We start from the raw sequence: 20,163 nt of genomic DNA on the forward strand, positions 1-20,163 counted from the left end.
CAAGACACTGAAGGAATTGGGGTCCTAAACCTTGGAAGGACATTAAAACCACGTCATAGGCTGGGGGAAATGAGTAAACAGAAAAAAAGAATCTGACCATAGGTAATTACTTTGGTCCCATGGAGGATCAAAACACACACTCATAAGATGTCAAAGTCAAAGTTTCTGTATCCAAAGACTTCAAGAAAAATAAGAATTGGTCTCAGGCTATGGAAGAGCTCAAAAATGTTTTGAAAATCAAGTAAGAGATGTAAATGTAAAACTGGAAAGAGAAATGAAAGTGATGCAAGAAAATCATGAAAACCAAGTCAGTATCTTGGTGAAGGAGATACCAAAAAAATTGAAGAAAACAGCATGTTAAAAATTGGTTTAGGCCAAATGGAAAAAGCAGTCCATAAGGTCAATGAGGAGAAGAATGTCTTAAAAAGCAAAATTGGTCAGATGGAAAAGGAGAAAAGAAAGCTTTCTTAAGAAAACAATTCCTGCAAATGTAGACTGGAGCTAAAGGAAGCTGATGACTGTGAGAAATCAGGGAAAATAAAACCAAAAGAACAAAAAACTAATGAAATATCTCACTGAATAAACAATGAACAGGGGCAGCTGGGTGGCAGTGTATAGAGCACCAACCCTGAAGTCAGGAGGACCTGAGTTCAAATGTGACCTCAGACATTTAATAGTTGCCTAGCTGTGTGACCTTGGACAAGTCACTTAACCCCATTGCCTTAAATAAATTTTTAAATTTTTTTTTAAAAAAGAAAAAGCAGTGAACTAGAACACAGATCCAGAAGAGATAATTTAAAAATTATTGGGCTACCTGAAAGTCATTAACAGGAAAAGAGTCTAGATTTCATTTTTAAAGAATTTCTTCAGTAAAATTGCCCTGATATCCTAGAAGCAGAGGGTAGAATAGAAATTGAGGGAATTCACCAATGCCAAGAATATTATAGACAAATTCCAGAACTCCCAAGTCAAAGAGGAAATATTACAGGCAGTCAAAAAAGAAACAATTAAAATATCATGGTGGAACAGTCAGGATTACATTGGAATTTAGCAGCATCTACATTAAGGGTTTGTAGGGTTTAGAATATGGTATTCCAGAAGGCAAAAGATCTTGGATTACAACTGAGAATCAACTACCCAGCAAAACTGAACAGCCTCTTTCAGGGGAAAATATGAACTTTCAATGAAATAGGGGAATTTTAAACTTTCCTGTTGAAATGAATGACCAGAGCTGAACAGAAAGTTTGATCTCCAAGTAAGGACTCAGGCAAAGCATAAAGAGGTCGGACAGGAAGGGCAAACTATAAGGGATTTAATGATGTTGAACTGTCTATATTCCTACATTAGAAGAAGATACTGATAACTCATATGAACCTTCTCATTTTTTTTTTTAGATTTTTCAAGGCAATGGGGTTAAGTAGCTTGCCCAAGGTCACACAGCTAGGTAATTATCAAGTGTCTGAGCCCAGACTTGAACTCAGGTACTTCTGACTCCAAGGCTGGTGCTCTATCTACTGTGCCACCTAGCCGCCCCTTGAACCTTCTCATTTATAAGAGTAGTTAGAAGGAGAATATATAGACAAGGCACAGGAGAGAGATTAATATGAAGTTATATTATAAAGATAGAATCAATGGGCAAAAAAAGAATGCACTGGGAAGGACAGGTAGAATGGGCTAAGATATTTTACATAAAAGAGTCAAAAAAAAGCTTTTGCAATGGAGTGGAAGGGGGGGGAGATAAAGGGGAATAAGTGAGCCTTCATTCTCATCAGAAATGGCTCAGAAGGTTGGGTGGCTTGCCTTGGATCACATAGCTGGGTGATTATTGGGTTCCTAGAGTCAGATTTGGTCTTGGGTACTCTTGACTCCAGGGCTGATGCTCTGTCCACTGTGCCACTTGGCTGCCCCACAAGAACCCTTTTGAGAAGGGAGAAAGTAAAAGGGGAGAGAGAGAGAGAGAGAGAGAGAGAGAGAGAGAGAGAGAGAGAGAGAGAGAGAATAGAATAAATGAGAGTGGAGAAGAATAAATGGAGGGAAATACAGTTAGCAACAGCAACTTTGGGGAAAAATATTGAAGCAACTTCTTTTATGGACTTATAATAAGGATGTGGTCCATCCCAGAGAGAAAATGGATGTTATCTGAACTGTACAGTTTTTCTTTTTCTCTCACTTTATTTTTCATGAAGTTTTTCTAACTTTGTGGGGGAAGGGAAGTTTACTTTTACAAGGAGATTATTGCAGTAAGGTGTAAATAAATAATTTTTTAAATAAAAAAGAAAGCAGTTTGGAATTAGGGAAATAAGATAATTAATATGTACATACCTTTTGACCCAGAGATCCCTCTACAAGACCAGAAGACCTGAACTTAAGTTCTACCTCTCAAGCCAGCTTTCTACATATTGTGTCAAGCCACTGTTCAGTTGCTTAATTTGTCTTCTATAGTTAACATATGAGTAAATCAAAGTAGGAAAATAAGATTTAAAACTATTTAGAGCTGACAAAGGGAAAAGTGAATGAGAAATGAACTGGTGGCAGTAATACTAAAAGGAGAATCTAAAGGAAGCATAATTGTAGCAGAAAGAGACTTGATTGGATGCTCACATAATGACTTACTACTTAATATCTAAATGATCTTTGACAAGTTTTGGGGGTCTCAATTTCCTCATCTAGTAAATGAAAGCATGGAACTAAAATAAGTAGCTTTGAATCTTATGAAAAACTTTTTGTATCAACTTTTCAAGAAATTCTAACCTTGAAAATTTCTGCACTTCATCAAACTACACCTCACCAGAGAAAAAGGATTTTTGTGACAATTTTTGTATTTCATTTTTCTGTTCTCCTACATTTTCCCTTCTGCTTTCTTTACTCCTCATGGCTCGTTTCTGTTGTTTCTTTCATCATTTGCTTCTTCTCATTAATATGCATCAAGCCTCTCACACACATTTAACAAAACATCAGGAAGTCTTGTATTTCATGGCTAAGGGCCTGTTGCCCAGTGAACCAGTTGAATTTTGCTATGTCAGCTACTTAAACTATTCTACTTTTACCAAAGTAAAAGTCTTCAACCATGTCTCTGCCCTTCAACTCCATCCCCCATCTAAACAATTGCAACTTTATTTCCAAGAACCTTGAAAATAATATCTTTTTAGAGATTGACTGAACAAATTGTGCCAAATGAATACAAAATGTATTATGATTGTACCAACAAAATACAAATATGACATATACAAAAAAAAAGCAAAACAAAGAATGATACCCAATGAAGAAAGAGGAAGGAAATACTACCCTTTCAGGTTTTATCATCCTTTATCTTCTCATACGTTGGCTCTATGGAAAAAAAAACAATATGCAGCCATAGATTTGTATATATTTCAAAACATATATTTCAAAGCTTGGAAAAGTTTCCCTATTGAAAATACAATCTTTTCTATTTGACCAAACCAAATCTTTGACAATGGACAAGGTTATTAATTTAACAATGACATAAACCTGCAGATATTTCATTGGTATATGATAAATATTTGACACTGTAATTATTAGCTTTGAACATACATAGTGTCAAACATTGAAGAAATCGGATTAACCAAAGATCCCATGCTCAAACTGCTCCTAGAGGAGATCACAGCTTTGAACCTGGAAAGTTGGAATAATACTGCTTGAAAAATAATCTCAGGGAAAAATATCTGCACCTCCTTTTTTGTTGCCTTATTTTTCTGTCTCGGAATGAGCAAAGAATTACCTTGGATTGGATATGAGATTTCTTTGATATAGAGAATTCCCTCAATCAATAGAGGCTGCCAATATTAGAAAATTGCTAGCACACTGGGAGATGAAGCCGATTTAGTCCCAATAGGTCTAAGTGCCAGAAGATGATGCTTGAATACAGGTTATCCTGTGCCTCGGAGATGCACTTTATCCACTACATCAAAGCTGCTTCACATCTCTTGACACTAGAACAAAAAGGGAAAAGGGCCGGGGAGGAGAAGAGGGAGAGAGGGAGAGACAAAAAAAAACCCTGGCAGCTGTACCGACATTCCCCCCAAACTCTCCTCTCCGGGCTGGATTGTAAAGTGGAAAATTTTATCCTCTGTCAAAAAGAAAGGTATGAACTGAGGAAGTTCCCTTCTTCTGCTAGCAGCCTCCCAGCTCTGTCTCTGCGACTTCTCCACCCCCGGGACAGCTGACTGCCTTTACAATGCCTGAAACTCAGCCAGACAGCCAAGTGCTCCAGGTTTTTTCCTTGCAGTTTACTCGAATCCGTCTGGTTCTCTTTTCACTTAGTGACGGGACTGCGAGCGTCTTCTCCCACCCCCATCAGCACCTCCCCTGCCCTAGACTCCAAGTGTGGTTCAGAAAAGAAAGGAAAGCGGTCCCGCAGACTAAGGCTACAGGAAAGAACCCTCCTCTAGTAATTTACTTTAAAAAAAAAAAGGCTACTAGGGCTAAAGTCTTCCCCCACACCCTTCTCCTCCCCCTCCCCCTTCCTTCCCCTCCTCCTCCATCTTCTTTGAGCTGCTGAGATTCTCCTGCGTCCAGCCTCTACGCTGATTCGGAGGAGAGAAGAGCTGTTCTCTGGAAGATGGCGAGAAGGAGCCGCCACCGCTTTCTCCTCCTGCTGCTGAGCTACCTGGGGGTAGCCCTGGGCTGTAAGTTGTATAGGTTCTCTCGTGCTTCTTTCCTCTAGGACCTACACCACTCCAAATATCTCTCTGCTGAGAGACTTAGCTCTGCATCCGCACTCTCTCTAGCTCTCAGTCTATGGTACCCTTAGGGCAGGATGAGGAAGCTCTGTTGGTTTGAATTGCTTTGGAGTGGAGTATCTGGCTCTCTACTGGGCAAGCCAGAAATTGATTGTTTGCAGGATGAAGGGAAGATGAAATGTGAAGAACTTGGTTTGGTTTTATTTTATTTTTAAATTTAAAGGAGAAACCCTCCTATTTTTAGATTTGTAGTTAGAGAAAGCTAGTGGATCTTTTCTTATCTTCTTTCTGGTGAAGTTGTGCTTATTTAGGTTGGTCAGGAAGGAAATTGGCTAGGGTTTTAAACTGACCACTTGATAAGTCTTAATGATACCAGAAGATGTTAGAAGTAAATAAGGGCTTCTGGAAAAATAAAGGGAAATTTTTTTCACACATTTGGAAAGGTTGTATTTCCTTTATTACATATATAGACAACCCTTCCTTTTACAGATGAGGAAATTGAGGCCCGATTGTTAAGTAACTTGCCCAAGGTCAAAATTGATAGAAGTGGTGTTTAAACCCCTGCTCAACTTTCAAAATATCATTTTTTTTTCTAGTTTTAATAGAACCGATACTTTACAATGATCTCTTTTGCCCAGTTCTCCCTGGTTCCAAAGAAGAAAACTAATATATTGGCCATGCCATTTCTTATCTATGGTCCACTAACCTTTTCAGCTGAGAAGAGAATCATGCTTCATATCCAGTGTTCTGAAGTCAATATGGAAACAGCATTGATCAGTTTTGATATCTTTCCATATTGTTTTCCTTTGTGTTATTATGTTCATTGTGTAAAAAGAGGGTGTATTTATTTTTCCTGGTAATTGGGACTATAGGTTTTGAAGTGAAAGAAATCTTTGAGATCCCAAGACAGTACAAATAGCACAAAGAGAGTTTCAATTTGAATCTAGGTCTCTAATTCTTTCCTCTATATCACCTGCCCCAGCTGTCATGAAAATCTGTGGAATATTTGTGAATTAGTTGTTAAATAAATACTAATTAGTAAGTTCTAAATGATGTTTATTGAGAGACTGTTGGGCACTGCTAAACATTGAGGATACAGAGGGAAAAAAGTGCCTGCACTGGGTGGGGAGAGGCAATACATACATAAATCATACTTATAAGATATTTATAAGCAAGATAAAAACAGAACAGATGGAGGACCAAGTTAAGTAGTAGCTAATGGACCAAGGAAGGCCTCCTACAAGAGGTGGCTCATGAGTGTAGTCTTTTTTTTAGGTTTTTGCAAGGCAAATGGGGTTAAGTGGCTTACCCAAGGCCACACAGCTAGGTCATTATTGTCTGAGACTGGATTTGAACCCAGGTACTCCTGACTCCAGGGCCAGTGCTTTATCCACTGTCACCTAGCTGCCCCTCTCATGAGTATAGTCTTAAAAGAAGTCAAGATAAAAGATATAAGACAGAGTAAAGAAGGAAAAGCATATCAGACATGGGAGATAAGGGTAAAGTTATAGAGGAGAGAGTCCTATGTTGGTAACACATAAGCAGACCACTGTACCTGAGCCACAGAGTATGTGGAGAGGAGTAGTTAGTCAATAAACTTTTATAAGCTACTACTAATAGCCAGTCACTATGCTCACCTGTAGAGGGATACAATAAAAACAAAAAAGTGTACCTGCCTTTAACTTCACTGGCTAAGATGGAACACAAATAGAAGGGGAAAAGAGAATGAGGAGGGGTTAGGGAGGGAGACAAATATTGCCTAATTGTTATTCATTTGGCTAGTTGAGGGCATGACCTCCTGAGGTCTCTATTCTCCTCCCTCTTTGTAGTGGGTGGAGGACACAAAACAAAACAAAGTTTGGAGCACAGACTACTTGGAAATATTGGGAATAGTGAGGGCTTTAGGCCAAGATGAAGGTCTTATTGTGATTTCTTTTCTCCACATGACTTAAATAATAAAATAAAATGCAAATTGAAAATATAATTCATAAGATGCTTTGAGCCCCCAGGTGTTCTGTGGATTGCCTAAACAGGATGGTGATCTCCCAGCCAGTTGAATTTAGCTAAAACAAATATCCACCCACCAGTTTTCCTTCTGTCTCAAACTTTCTAAAGCAAAGACCCAAACTCTGGATGTCACAAAAATTATCTAACTAAAACATTTTTAGAAAAAGTAAATGTAAAATATTCAAATGATGATTAACCTTGCCATCCATTGTTTCAGATGAAACAGAATAGAGTAATTTTAACTGTTGCAGAGGTTTTTCCCAAGAAGCCAAAATTGAGTTCTCTCCTCTGAATTCTCTGATTAAAGGTAGCTAGTTCTGTTAGCCAAGGAAAGGAAAAGACTGTAGACACTCAGAGGCTTCTAAGTGCCCTGGGAAGAAGTACTCTCTATCCATCTGCTACTATTGATATCACTCCTTGCAGTCCACATTCTCTCTCCAGCTTTCCTTTTGTCCCTCTCCAAAGAGATCTGTTATACTTGAAGCACCAAGCTCAAATCCTGATCAGGAGATGGCCCTCAATTCTAGTCTTGAAAAAATATCCCAGAGTTTCTAGTGATTTGGGCCTCTTCAGAGGCAGCTAATCAGTCTTGCCAGAAAAGCATATTAATATTAAAAGCCTGAAAAGATTGGAAACAACCAGGTTGGGAAGAACTTTAAATGCCACACAGGGGTTTCTAATAAATCCAATGGAAACAGGGAAGTAATAACATTTATTGAATATGCAGGATAATTTGTTCAGATCTATACTTTAGAAAAATCACTTTGGCAGCAATGTGGATGATGGTTTGGAGTACAAGGAAGCTTAAGGCAGGTTTCCATTGCAGTAATCTAGGTGAGAAGTGATGAGGGATTGAATTAGTAGATGGTGGCTATCACTTGGTGATATAAGACTAGGTACTAAGCTAAATAGTTTTGAGAATTATTCGATAAATGAAATTTGAACCCATTACAGTTGATCAGATTGAAAAGAAAGAGTAGAGAGAAAAATTAATTGGGGCTGAGACTAGAACCTTGAGGGACTGAGTTAATGGATATGAATGACAGAGAAGTTCCTGCATTTTAGACTCCAAAGGAGCATTCAGACAGGTAGGAGAAGAAAACCCAAAGAAGAAATGGTATTCAGGAGTAAAATCTGTCAGTCCTGTCATATGCTGTAGAAAGGTCAAGAAGAATGACAACTTTTAGATTTAGCAAATAAGAGATCACAGGATTTGGAGTTGGAAGGAACAGTGAAGATCTAATCTAGTTCAACTTCCTCATTTTATAAATAATAATAGTTATTATATAGCAAGTTGGTAAGGACAGACCCTCATGTATAGGAGAGTTATAAAGTTTAAGGTCTAGCTACACTCACTGGAAGGTTATCTGTCTTTAACTTGCACTTGACTAATTGCTATGTATTAGGAGTATGGTAAGAGTTTTTTCTAATTAATAAATTTGTAATATCTTTATTCAATTGCTCAAACCCCATCTCACTGAAATATTAATTATTTAATAAACAGGAGAAAAAGTCCCATTGTTTCTTATTTCTCCATAATTATATAAATATCAAAAATGTATATTGAGTCAATTAAAGCAATAATTAAGAAGAGACATATGTAACTACTTTAATATTTTGACTATGTATAAGTTCATTGCCAAAGTCACCTCAAGTCCCCAGTATAAGAGATTTCTCCTTTCACATATCTGCTGACTTTAGTTTATTCCACATATTGATTAACATCTTAAGAATCTTCTTCATATGTCTTCTCAAGATAAAAATAAAATTCAGTCTCTTAGAAAATAGGCTAGAGTACTCCTTTCTCTTGTTTTTCTTCATTTTTTACAGGAATTACTCTTTCCAAAAGACTTTCCATTATGCTTTTCTCACAAACTTCAAAGAATGTTCTTCATGTGTCTTCTTTAGAATGTCACTTACAATAGTTCTAATGAAAACTTTCACATTACTTCTTCTCTCTCCCTCTCCCTAAAAAGAAGCATTTTATATTCATACATTTCTCAAATGAACTCCAAGCTGCCATTACAAACTCCTTTTCCCCAACAATCTATTTTACTTCTCTTTGCTTAAAGAAAATTAATAGTTGCTACAATCTCTAGAGGACTGTTTTGTGGAAAGGGGGTTACATTAACAGTTGCCATTTAAATAGTACATTAAATATTTGCAAAATGTTTTGCAAACCTCATTTCATTTGATCCTCACCATACCTTTCCAAAATAACATTTCACGGGTGGAGAAACTAAGGTTCAATTGACTTATCTATGCTAAATCATTAAAGCATTTATTAAGAGCCTGGGCACTCTGTACTTGAATTGGATATATAAAGCTGAGTGTAACAATCTTTATCTTCCATTGGGGTGCATATAAAGTGATATATATATATATATATATATATATATATGATTATTTGGGAAAAGAGAAAAGGATATCTTATCTGAAATAATCAGGAAAGAGCTGGTGATTCAGTTAAGTCATAAAGGAACCTAAGACTTCTAAGAAGTGGAGATGAAAAGGGAGTGTATTTCCTGCATGGGAAACAACCTAGGGCAAGGCACTGACATGGGAGAGGGAGAGTTATGTATGAAGAACAATAGGAAAGTTGATTTGACTAAAGCACAGGATAGATAAAAGGGAGTAATATGTAAGAAGGCTGTAAAGACAGACTGGGACCAGGTTTTGAAGGGCTCCAAATAGAGGAGTTTGTTCTTATAGATAACATGGAGCTACTGAAGTTTACTGAGTAGTGACATGGTCACACCTGTCCTGGAGTTGGGTAGAGATATAGGTTGCCCTGCAGAGCCAGAACTACTTGACTTAGAACAGCCATGGCTCCTAGACCAGGACCCTCCAAGACTACAACTTCTGAGCTCCAGGCAGGAATTAGGACCTGGACTTTTGTTCATCTGCCATAATTAGTTAAGCAGCTTCCATTTAAATTCATTGGTTCAGTGTATCTGACTCTTTTGACCCCATTTGAGGTTTTCTTGCAAAGATAATGGAATCAGTAATCATTTCCTTCTCCAGCTCATTTTATAAAGGAGAAACAGAGGTAAAAAAGTTAAGTATCTTGCCCAGGGTCATACAGTTAGCAAGTGTCTGAGACCAGATTTGTACTCATAAAGAAGAGTCTTCCTGACTCCCAGCACAGGATTCTATCCATAGCCACCTAGCTATCCATCTCCAACAGTTAGCTGGCATTAGTAAAAAATAGTTAATACTGATATAGTAGTTCAATCTTTGCAGTACTTAGTGAATATTTTATTTGATGTTTATAAAAACGCTATGAGTCTATCAACCCTGGATTGGGAGGAGTGATGGAGCAAAGGCAGCATATATTAAAGATATCTTAAAGACAAAATCTCGAATCCAGCTCTGTCCATGTTACATATTATTTTTAATCCCCATGTTACAGATGGGGAAAGTGACACAAAGAGACTAAGTGATTTGCAAGAGTCACACAGATAGCAAATGGAATTCAAATTCAGGACTTTCTGACTCCTGTGGTTTATCATCTATAGTATGTTTACTGGCCATTTTGATCTTCCAGTTCCAATGATGCTGAATCTCTGACTGCTCAAGGGCAATATCCCTAACCCCAACTCTCCAGGTCCTATTTCTCAACCATAGTTGCCTCAAAACTACTTCAAAGTCTGATTTAGACTCTGCCATCATTCTTTTGCACTCTCTTGAGTCTTCATTCTATAGTTAATAAACTTGCCTTCATGATAGATTTCCTCCCTTTCTTCTTTTAACATCTGGTATTTGTAAAACTCTAGCTTCTCCAGATAATGTTGCATCTATAACCATCTTTTCCTATCTCGGTTGCACCTTTTTTTCTTAACTTTCAAAATGGTGGTCCTAGAGAATAAGTTAGAATGCTCCTTACTCCCCGATATCATTTCCAGACTCTGCCATTCCACAACCTCTCTTCCTTTGAGTTTCATTCTTCCAAAATTTATCACCCTATCTCATATCCTGGTGACCTTTAACTATTAACTCCCTAGTCAGTTTCTCTAGTTTCTCAATAAATTAGCACCTGACTCAGTCTTCCTCTCTAGCTCAGGTCTTTCCCTTATCTATCTAGTTAGTTAAGCATCTTCCATTTAGACTTATTTCTCAGCAGTGAAATAATAACAGTGATATAGTAATTCGAAGTTTGCAAAGTACTTAATATATAATATTTTATTTGATCCTCACAACAACTCTGTAATCCTATGAACCCTTGATGGGGGCTTAGGTGGTGGGGTGGGCAACAGGTCTTCAACATAGATGTTAAAGTTTTTGATGTATATTCCTCTTGAATAACCTTCCCTTGCAATGTGGTTAAGTAAAATTCTTTTTACTAATTATTCATTGAGCTATATATGTGTCTCATTTCATTCCAGAATCAAACTTACCTACTGGGTCAGACCTAATCTGAAACAATTTACAAAATCCTTATTTTGGATTATTCTCATCATCTCCTTCATCCAGTTCTACCAACATGTTGCTAATTGAAGCTAAAGGAAATCAGCCAACTGTGCTGAGTTTATTCTAAATTTGTTAATTCATCTCAAACTGGTCTTTAATATAGCTAAGCAATATTTCACTTCTTTCTAAATGATTCCTTATATAATTTTTTATATAAATTTGTTTTCCAGGTTTTCTCTTTTCTTCTCAATATCCCATAACCTCTTCTACTTACTTATAACCGCCTCTTCTACCTTTTTAGGCTAAGAATTTCATATAATACTTTTCTGAGAAAATACAGGGTAATGCTGTGAACCCTCTTGTCCCCTTCATCTCACAACCTCATTGGCATCATCCCCCCCACCATTTTCTTCTTTACTATAATTCCTTTTGAAAAGGCAGGCTTTTTCTTCTTGTAAGAAGCTGAAAGGACTAATGAGGAAGATAAGATAAGCTGGCAGTGTGCTGGGGTAGGAAGAGAAGAGTTATTGTTTTTAGGATTCCCACCTCCCTTAACCTAACCCTAGCCCACCAAGAATGTTTCATGACTATAAGAAAATATAAGTACATCGACCCATATTCCTTAACACCAAATAGCCTCATCAACTTCTGATTTAATTCTAGGAGCACCTGAATCCCAAATTTATGTATCTGGTTTGTATGTAGTATCATTGTCCTACTTTACCCTAACATTTCTAGTTCTCAGTTCAGCCCCTGATGATCCATTCTTTCATTCCTCTAAATTTTAGAAGAAGAAATACTTTCCCTTTTATTCTCTCTGTGTATAAATTGTAAATAGCATAAACAAACATATATCTGTTTATAAATTGTGAATAGCATATACAGCTAACATTTCCAAGGCCAATTAGAATTTAAAGAAATTGAAATCTGAATTGAAGGTCACAGATAAAGAACTGACAAGCTTGTCACCTGGTTGTTTAAAAGGGGGTAATAGGTTTTGCTATAGGATCTAAAGGGATCCTTCATCTGCTCCTTGAATCAGTTCTTACTTTCCTAAATTGTAAATCTTGGGTTTGAGTACCTCCATCTATTGGGATTCATTTCACCATGCAGATTTCTTTCAAGCTCTACTCTCCAGTTTCCACTGCCTACTCTTTCTGTCTCCAGTACTTCTTTTCAAAGAGAAGAGTGGGCTAGACATTGGAATCCTCTCCTGCAAATTTCATTGTCTGAAAAACAGGCTGCTTCACATAGGTTAATTCCCCTTCACATGTCTCTGATCTTTGAATTTCTCATCTTCATCATATTTTCATCATTTTCACTCTAATCTTTAGGTTTTCCTAATTTAATGATATCTTATTTCTGCTTACAAATACACAGGAGGTCCCATCTTTTAAAAAAAAAACTCTCACTAGGCCACCATTTTTGCTATTTTCATCTATCACCACTCTTTTTCAGCCAAAGTACATTAAACAGTTGCCTCCCCTTATTTCCATTTCCTCTCAGAATCACTGAATTTGAAAGGAATCCTAGTCTATATATGTGTAATCAGCAGATGATCCTAGGAATTTCAGTTTGTTCAGGAAATCAAATTGATTTCCCTTCTAAAAAGGGAGGGAAGAACATCTCACGCCTGCCTACATCTAGTTGCAGTGCTGAACTTCAGGTCTTCCTTTCCCTTTAGTTATAAGCCCCTTACTTTCCTTTACTCTCTCTGGAGACTAGGTAGGAAGGGTAGCAATTTCCCATGCAGCTTAATCAAAATTTTTAGAGGTATCAAACAAATTATTATAATTATTTTAGTTCATTCTCTCACCAAAATAGTACAGTATATTCCCTAAAATCTTTAGCCCTAGGATAAGAATCCCAGATTTTATAAATTCTGTGGTTATTCAAACAGCTAAAGTCCTGTTCTCCTGCAGCCAAGATAATCACTCTGGCTGCAATTAAAATTAAATTTTCTTTATCTAGAAACAAAAGTAATTAATGTACAAAAGGCAACTAAACAAAACTTAAAAGAACAAAAAAGACACAATGTCCTGCAGTAGCAGGAGCAGATTGTTCTGACCCTTGTTGGCAAAGTATCAGATCTATGAGGACCCCCAAATGGCCCCAGAAATGCTGATAAAAGCAGTGGAAGAGAAACTAGATGATGTACAATGTTACTGCCAAAGAATTTAAGCTTTCATTCTTGTGTAGAATGACTATAAAGCCTTTGTAAAGGCAAAGAAACCTCTTGAACTCAACCCAAATAATTTGACAGCTTTGCAAAGGAAAGGGATTGGTGAATGTCATGAAAAAAGCAAACCACTCTGCTATTACTCTAGATACTGTCATTGAAGGACAGCAATAAGATGATAAAGATATCTTCAGTATCTGGATTATAAAGTTTCAAGAAACTAGCAATAAAGTAACTTCAGGACATGGAATGACTTATCAATTCTTAACCATCTCTATACTATATTGCTCTATATATTTGTTACTGCTCCCTGCCCCCCCTTTCCAATTCTGTTTTTTAGAACTGCAGTCAAATCAACACTACTAATCGCAGAAAGGCCATACCATTAATTTACGCTATATCTCTTATTAGATTGTAAGATCTTACATGAAAAGATGACTAAGTGAATAGATGAAAAGTATTTAGGCACTCAGTACTTGAGATACAAATATACAAACAAGCAAGACAGTGTCTTCCCTCAATAAACTTACATTTTAAAAGGAAAGAACACATATAGAGTTGTGGGAGGAGAAGGAAAAATGTTTTGGAAGTCAAATGGAATCATAGAACAAATGATTGTTATATCCTTTCTAGGGAAAATAGTGTGGTTTTGATTACTGTTCTCAGAACTAGAGTTGGAAGGACATGAAAATGATAGGAAGTAAAGGATTGGGTCTGAGACCAGGATGAGATTAGATAGATATCCATCAAAGCTTAGATGTATGGGAGTTTGAGTTTCAATAGGAATCACAGAATTATAGAATGAAAGAGTTTGAAAAGGATCTCAGTAGTTATCTAGTCCAAAAGTTAAATAAAAGGAATCTTCAATATACCATCTCTTGACAGGTGGTTAGCCACTCCAAGAATGGGAGCCCACCATTTCTTGAGGGAGCTCATTTCACTTTGGGACAGCTATAACCATTAGGAAGATTTACCTAGGCACAGCTAGGTGGTGTAGTGGATAAAGCACCGGCCTTGGAGTGGGGAGTGCCTAGGTTCAAATCCAGTTTCAGACACTTAATAATTACCTAGCTGTGTGGCCTTGGGCAAGCCACTTAACCCCATTTGCCTTGCAAAAACCTTAAAAAAAGAAAAAGGAAGATTTACCTACATTGACCTCTTTGAATCTTAAGCCTAGCTCCTTCTCCACATGGCAGCCCTTCAAATAATTAAAGAGAGCCCTGTCTCTGAGAGATTGGACAAGAAAATGGGGGGGGGCTTGATTCTTTGCAGTTTTAATAACTGATTATTAATATGATAGAGAAATAATCATTCTCATCAGGGAGATGAGATTTTTCCACTCCAGACCTGGCATTCTATCCACTGAGCCACCTAGTTGGCCTAATGACATATTGATATTGAACCATTTACAACTCTTTGAGATCAGACATCTACTTTTGAATACTTCTGATTGCATCATTGTCTGATCCATATCTTCTACAAAAATAATATGTGATATTTTGTTAAAAGCTTTGTCTAAATCTAGGTTGACTATATTCTTGGTGTTTTTTTCCTCTACTAGTTTAGTAATGCTCCCAAAAAAGAAGACATTTAGTCTAGCATGATCCATTCTTTTTTTGTTTCAAGGAAATGGGGGTTAAGTGGCTTGCCCAAGGCCACACAGCTAGGTAAATATTAAGTGTCTGAGGCCACATTTAAACTCAGGTACTCCTGACTCTAGGGCTGGTGCTCTATCCACTGCACCACCTAGCTGCCCCAGCATGATCCATTCTTGAATAGTCACTCTGGCTCTTTATAATCACCCTTTCTTTTTCTAGATATTTGTGAAAAAATAATTTAATGAAACATTTTGGAATTTTCCTAGGATTCACTAGCCTATAGTTAGTTGACCTTACTGTCTTTCATTTTTCGAAAATCCGGGCAGAAACAAAACAAGAATTTGGCATAGCAATATTTTTTCTCTTTTGATAGTGGTCATTGTCCCATCCTTGATAGGCAAATTTTGTATACTTTCTTTGATCCTCTTTTTCCTCATCCAATGACTAAAAATCCTTTTATTGTTCTCAACTTCTCTCACTAGCCTGAATGTATTCTGAGTTTCAGTATTCTTCACACTATTTTTAACAGGGACTGCACCATGTTTTCATATTTATTTTCTCTTCCCTAGCTTTTCTTCCATCTTCTGTATATATATATTTTCAAAAATTCTGAGTAGGTCAGTGAGTTCCCTTTACATCTACATTAGTCTCTTCAGAAAAACTATGTTTCTCTTTCCTATTGGAATTCTTTCACTTTTGTTTTTAAAATTTCATTGTTGAGCTTCTCATATCCCTCTTAGAATGATTTTCCCTGCCGCATTTTACACTATGGGAATTTATTTCTTTGAATTCAGAAATATGTTCTCAAAATCTAGACAATGACTCTAGACCAGAAGGTGGAAAAACATAGAGATGGCTGGAAGGTGGCTATCATCTGAGGGTAGAGACTGACTTGCCTATATTTCTATATTGAGTACTTTCTACAATTCCTTATTTATAATAAGTTTTTAGTGGTTACTTTCTCAGTAGTTCCTTCTAGTTGAGAAGTTTCTGAACTAGTTGAGAGACTAGGCTTGGCTCTATTGCCAGTGATTTTGTTTAGGTTCAATGTTGGAATAAAATGAGGCACTTGTAACTCATTAAAAATTTAACAAAGGAGTTGCCCTAACTTTGGCATAACATAGCAAAAATAGCAAAAATATACCTTAAGGATATGATGTTGGACTTAGCATTTGTAGACATGGTCTCCCTTCATTTCCATTTAGAAACACATCATGTCAATAGGTCTTCAGAACATGGTGACTTAAGTGGCCACAGACACCCATCAAATCCAAGAGACACAGAGTCCATATGACTAGGTTACTAGGTTACTAGATGACCAAGAAGCTGCCTCAGGGAAGCCTAGAGGTAGTTTTCTCCTGTTAGCTTTCTAGAAATGGGATGACTAGGGGTTACTTAACTTCCATTATATTTCACTGTCTTCTCTGGGTCAATGTACACAAATTGTTAAGATAAACATGAACTATATATTTGGCAGAGGCTCTATAGAACTGACACTTGTGAATTGAAAGTTTCAGTAGTCTATCCAAATCTTTTATTAATTCTTCCTCATGTTCTTTTGTATTCTTCTCAAAGACTGTTATCAGTGTACACCAAAACTCGTATGTAGTTTTTGACTTCAGCTACTTTCTCTATTAGTCCTTGGAAGGCAATTAATAAATGGGTGTTTTAAATTAATGTTTATTCTTCAACCTCAAAATTCCATTGCTTTTGGTTCCATGATGATCTAATAAGAATAAATAGATGATTAAAGCTACTTCTGAAGACTTTTTTTCAAGACTTTTAAGACTTACATTTCCACTTTTATTTTGAGGACTTATTTTAGTTCAGTTGTTTAAAAATATTGCAAAGCCAATGATATTAGGTTAAAGAATTACTGACTTTAAATAATGCCTCACATCATGCAACTATATTTGGTTCATTGTATAAGAATGTGATCATGTAAATTTGCCAAGATGGAAATAAAGCTATATGTACTTACCAGTTTATGATGATTTACAAAAAAGAAAAGACAGTTCAGTCTATGATAATAAAATATTTTAAGCAACAATAATGCCATTTTCATCATATCATAAGTACAAGTATGTCTTTGTGTACAATATTCAATAATTTTAAAAATTTTGCTTGAACTACTTTATTGTATAATTTACTTGAATTAAATGACAGATTAAAAATTCATCTAAACTTTTTTCTTTAGGCTCAAACCAATGGTCATATTTTAAATGTGATTACAGCTTAAATAGTTGTATTTTAATTTGATTAATTTAATTTAAATAATATACAAAATTAACATTAAAAGAAAATCCAATTAGTGTTCTTTAAAAATAATCAATACTGGTCTAAATTTTAAATTTGACTATAAAAGAAAAATTATCATAAAATTTTCATAAATATTCAGGAAAAATAAAAATTATGATTGTGCAGAAAATGATTATTACTTTTTAAAAATTACATATATCTATTTTTTCAACCATATGCAAAGAGTTTTCAACATTCATTTTTTGTAAGGTTTTGAGTTCCACTCTTTTCTCCTTCCCTCCTTCCCCCCCTCATTAATGATTATTTTTTTAAAAACTCCAAAAAATTAGAAATTGTATTTAAAACTTCCAAGACAAAAAAAAGATAATGGTCCCAGTATGAGGTTTTCTAACTTCCACTTCTTACCAGCAGATGGTGCTGGGGAGGGGAGAATTTGACTAATAGGAAAGTCTAGTATCCTTTAGAAAAGGGACAAGACCATCTCCTAGACTAAGTTTGTCTCCACACACTTGGTATAACTTTTGTCATAACTTTCCTTCTGATACCAATGTTGTTCTTCACTCTCAAAGAAGACCACAACATCAGGGAATTGATATCATAAAAAGCACATGAATTGGATTTGAGTGAGGGGGTGCTGTGCCAAATCACTGGCCTCACTTTCTCCTCCAGAGCCACCTGGGTTCAGTGGACAGATTTAAATCAGGACAACTGGAGATTACCCTGGATGTGAGGCAGAGTTAAGTGACTTGTCTAAGATCACACAACTAGTTAAGTGTCAAGTCCCGAGGTGGGATTTGAACTCCCATCCTCCTGATTCTGAGGCCGGTGTTCTATTCTCTGCACCATCTAGCTGCCCCTTCTTCTGACTACACCCTTTTCTTCCTGCCTCCACAGACTAGGAGGACTGGGCATTGTTCAAGCTTTTGTTCAAACTTTCTAGGGACATCAGATAAGCTCTTAGTTTTCACCCCAAGGTAATTTCCAGAATCAATCTTTATTCTTTCCTCTTAATTTAGAAAACTTTAAAAATACATATGGTTAATACTGGGTTGCTTTTTTCCCCCCTAAAAATAGAATAGCTGGACCTTACAGTTAGAGAGGAAATTCACTTAACAACTTTTTGCCAGGAATAGGGTGACAAAAATTATGTGTATATTTATATGTCCCAAGACTTTTCTTTACTTCCTCCTTTCTTCACTGCCACAATAGACAAGACACTCAGACCATAACTGTAAATAAAAAAAATTACTAAAGTAAAATTCTGACTAGTAAAAAAAAGAACAGAAAAATGCTTGAGAATAAACAATGCTTGTTTCTTGGGCATTGATAAAAAAAAAAGAGAGGAAAAAAAATGAAAAAAGGAGCTTCTTGGGGGTAGACACAATCACTCAGGGTTTTTACCAAGTAGATTCTTCCAAAAGCAGATCATCAGAAAAGGAAAGAAAGGCCATGGATAAGTTGTTCAAGCTTATAATCAATTGCCAGATATAGCATTCTCCATTTGCTGCTCTGGCTCCTCTGTTTTTTTCCACATCTGAGTCTCTGTTCTTGTTTCCCTGGTTACCCTTCAAAATTTTTTAAACTCTGGGAATTTCTTCCAACAGCTTGCATCTTTTGATGTTTTCTCCTTCTTTGGAAGGATGAAATCATCACTAAGGCAGGTCAGACAGATTACAGGGTATATATTGAACTTGGACTTAAAAGAGTTCAGAAACTTACTAGTTGGGTGATCTTAGGCAAACCTTTGTACATAGTGGATCACTCAAGAATGCTGCTTTAATGTTTTGAAGGCACTTTACATATATATTATCTTAATAATATCTACAATCCTGTAAGATAAATATTATTATTGTTATTGTTATTATTATTATTATCCCTATTTTATAGATTAAAAAACTGAAGCTGAGAAAAACTAACTTGTTCAGGGTCTTATTGCCAGTCTGAAAGCAAAATTTCAACTCAGATCTTCCTGATATCAAATTCAGCACTGTGAACTCTATACAATTGAAGTGCTAATTATCAGCCCCCTATATATTGTGGGAAGATATGTCCTAAGAAAACTATATGCAAGTCCTAATCTCATTCCATCAAGTCTCAATGATACCTCAAAGGCTAATTTTTTTATCCTGTATTAGGATCTGCAATTACTTTTTCCTCATTAAACTGTGAATTCAAGACCAGAGAGCAAGTACTATCATTACTTTGTATCCTCAATGATTAGCACAGTGCTTAATACGTAGTAGGTACCTACTGGCTGTTTATTGTGTAACTGACTTTATCCATTATGCATATTATGTTCATTCTTGTATAGATATATGAAGTAATAAATCATCATACTAAGTTCCTCTTCAGATTTTATTTCCTTTGCATTACTGGATGTCTCACTGATATTTTTCTTCCTACTTCCTAAATAATCTCTGACATGCTGCTTTGCTCATATATTGGCAGTTTTCTCTCTCCGCTTTTTTCCAGTTTAAAATCCTCTGATTATATTTACAAGATTCCATGTAATTGCAAAATATTTTTAAAATTCCATCCAGCTTTGGTCAATAGTTCATAATTTCTAAACCTTAAATCATAGCCCAGAAACCCAAATCCCTTTCTCAAACATCATCTTTGACAATATTTTGTGTTCTTTCCTCAGTAAGTTACCCTAACTAAATGACAGGCACTATACTAAGTTCTGAAGACCATAAGAAAAGGCAAAAATAATGCTTTAAGGAACTCATGATCTATGGAAGAGACTGTGTACAAATAATTATGTACAAACAAAACATAAAGGATAAATTATTTGTGCCTATATGAATCTCCATAAATAGATATTAATATAACTTGTCCCTCTGGCAAATCTTGGTAGGTCTTCTGCAATGCTTTAGGAAGAAAGCAGACTTCTCTGTTGTTGCTGTCAGGTCAACAACTGTTACTGTAGCTCTGAATAGAGTGTTCTTCCTCTGCTCATTAATGACTGGTTTTTTCACCTGATAGTAACCATCTTATATTCTGTTCTCTC

The 20,163-nt window shown here is 36.1% G+C and overlaps 1 protein-coding gene across 7 annotated transcripts in view; it reads left to right on the top strand.

Moving 5' to 3' along the window:
• Positions 1-4,188: 4,188 nt before the first annotated feature.
• Positions 4,189-20,163, top strand: part of JAM2 (junctional adhesion molecule 2) — a 127,324-nt gene continuing 111,349 nt past the window's right edge. For 3 of the 7 annotated variants that reach the window (XM_074213932.1, XM_074213927.1, XM_074213931.1), the window contains exon 1: positions 4,194-4,646. In XM_074213932.1, the coding sequence (XP_074070033.1) occupies positions 4,580-4,646 (67 nt within the window). In that variant the 5' untranslated portion in view covers positions 4,194-4,579. Of the gene's footprint in view, positions 4,647-20,163 lie in introns of all 7 variants that reach the window. The other 4 variants (XM_074213926.1, XM_074213929.1, XM_074213928.1 and 1 more) reach the window with 4 other exon arrangements.

The sequence above is a fragment of the Macrotis lagotis genome, chromosome 1, assembly GCF_037893015.1.
Source record: "Macrotis lagotis isolate mMagLag1 chromosome 1, bilby.v1.9.chrom.fasta, whole genome shotgun sequence".
In the NCBI taxonomy this organism is placed as follows: Eukaryota; Metazoa; Chordata; class Mammalia; order Peramelemorphia; family Peramelidae; genus Macrotis; species Macrotis lagotis.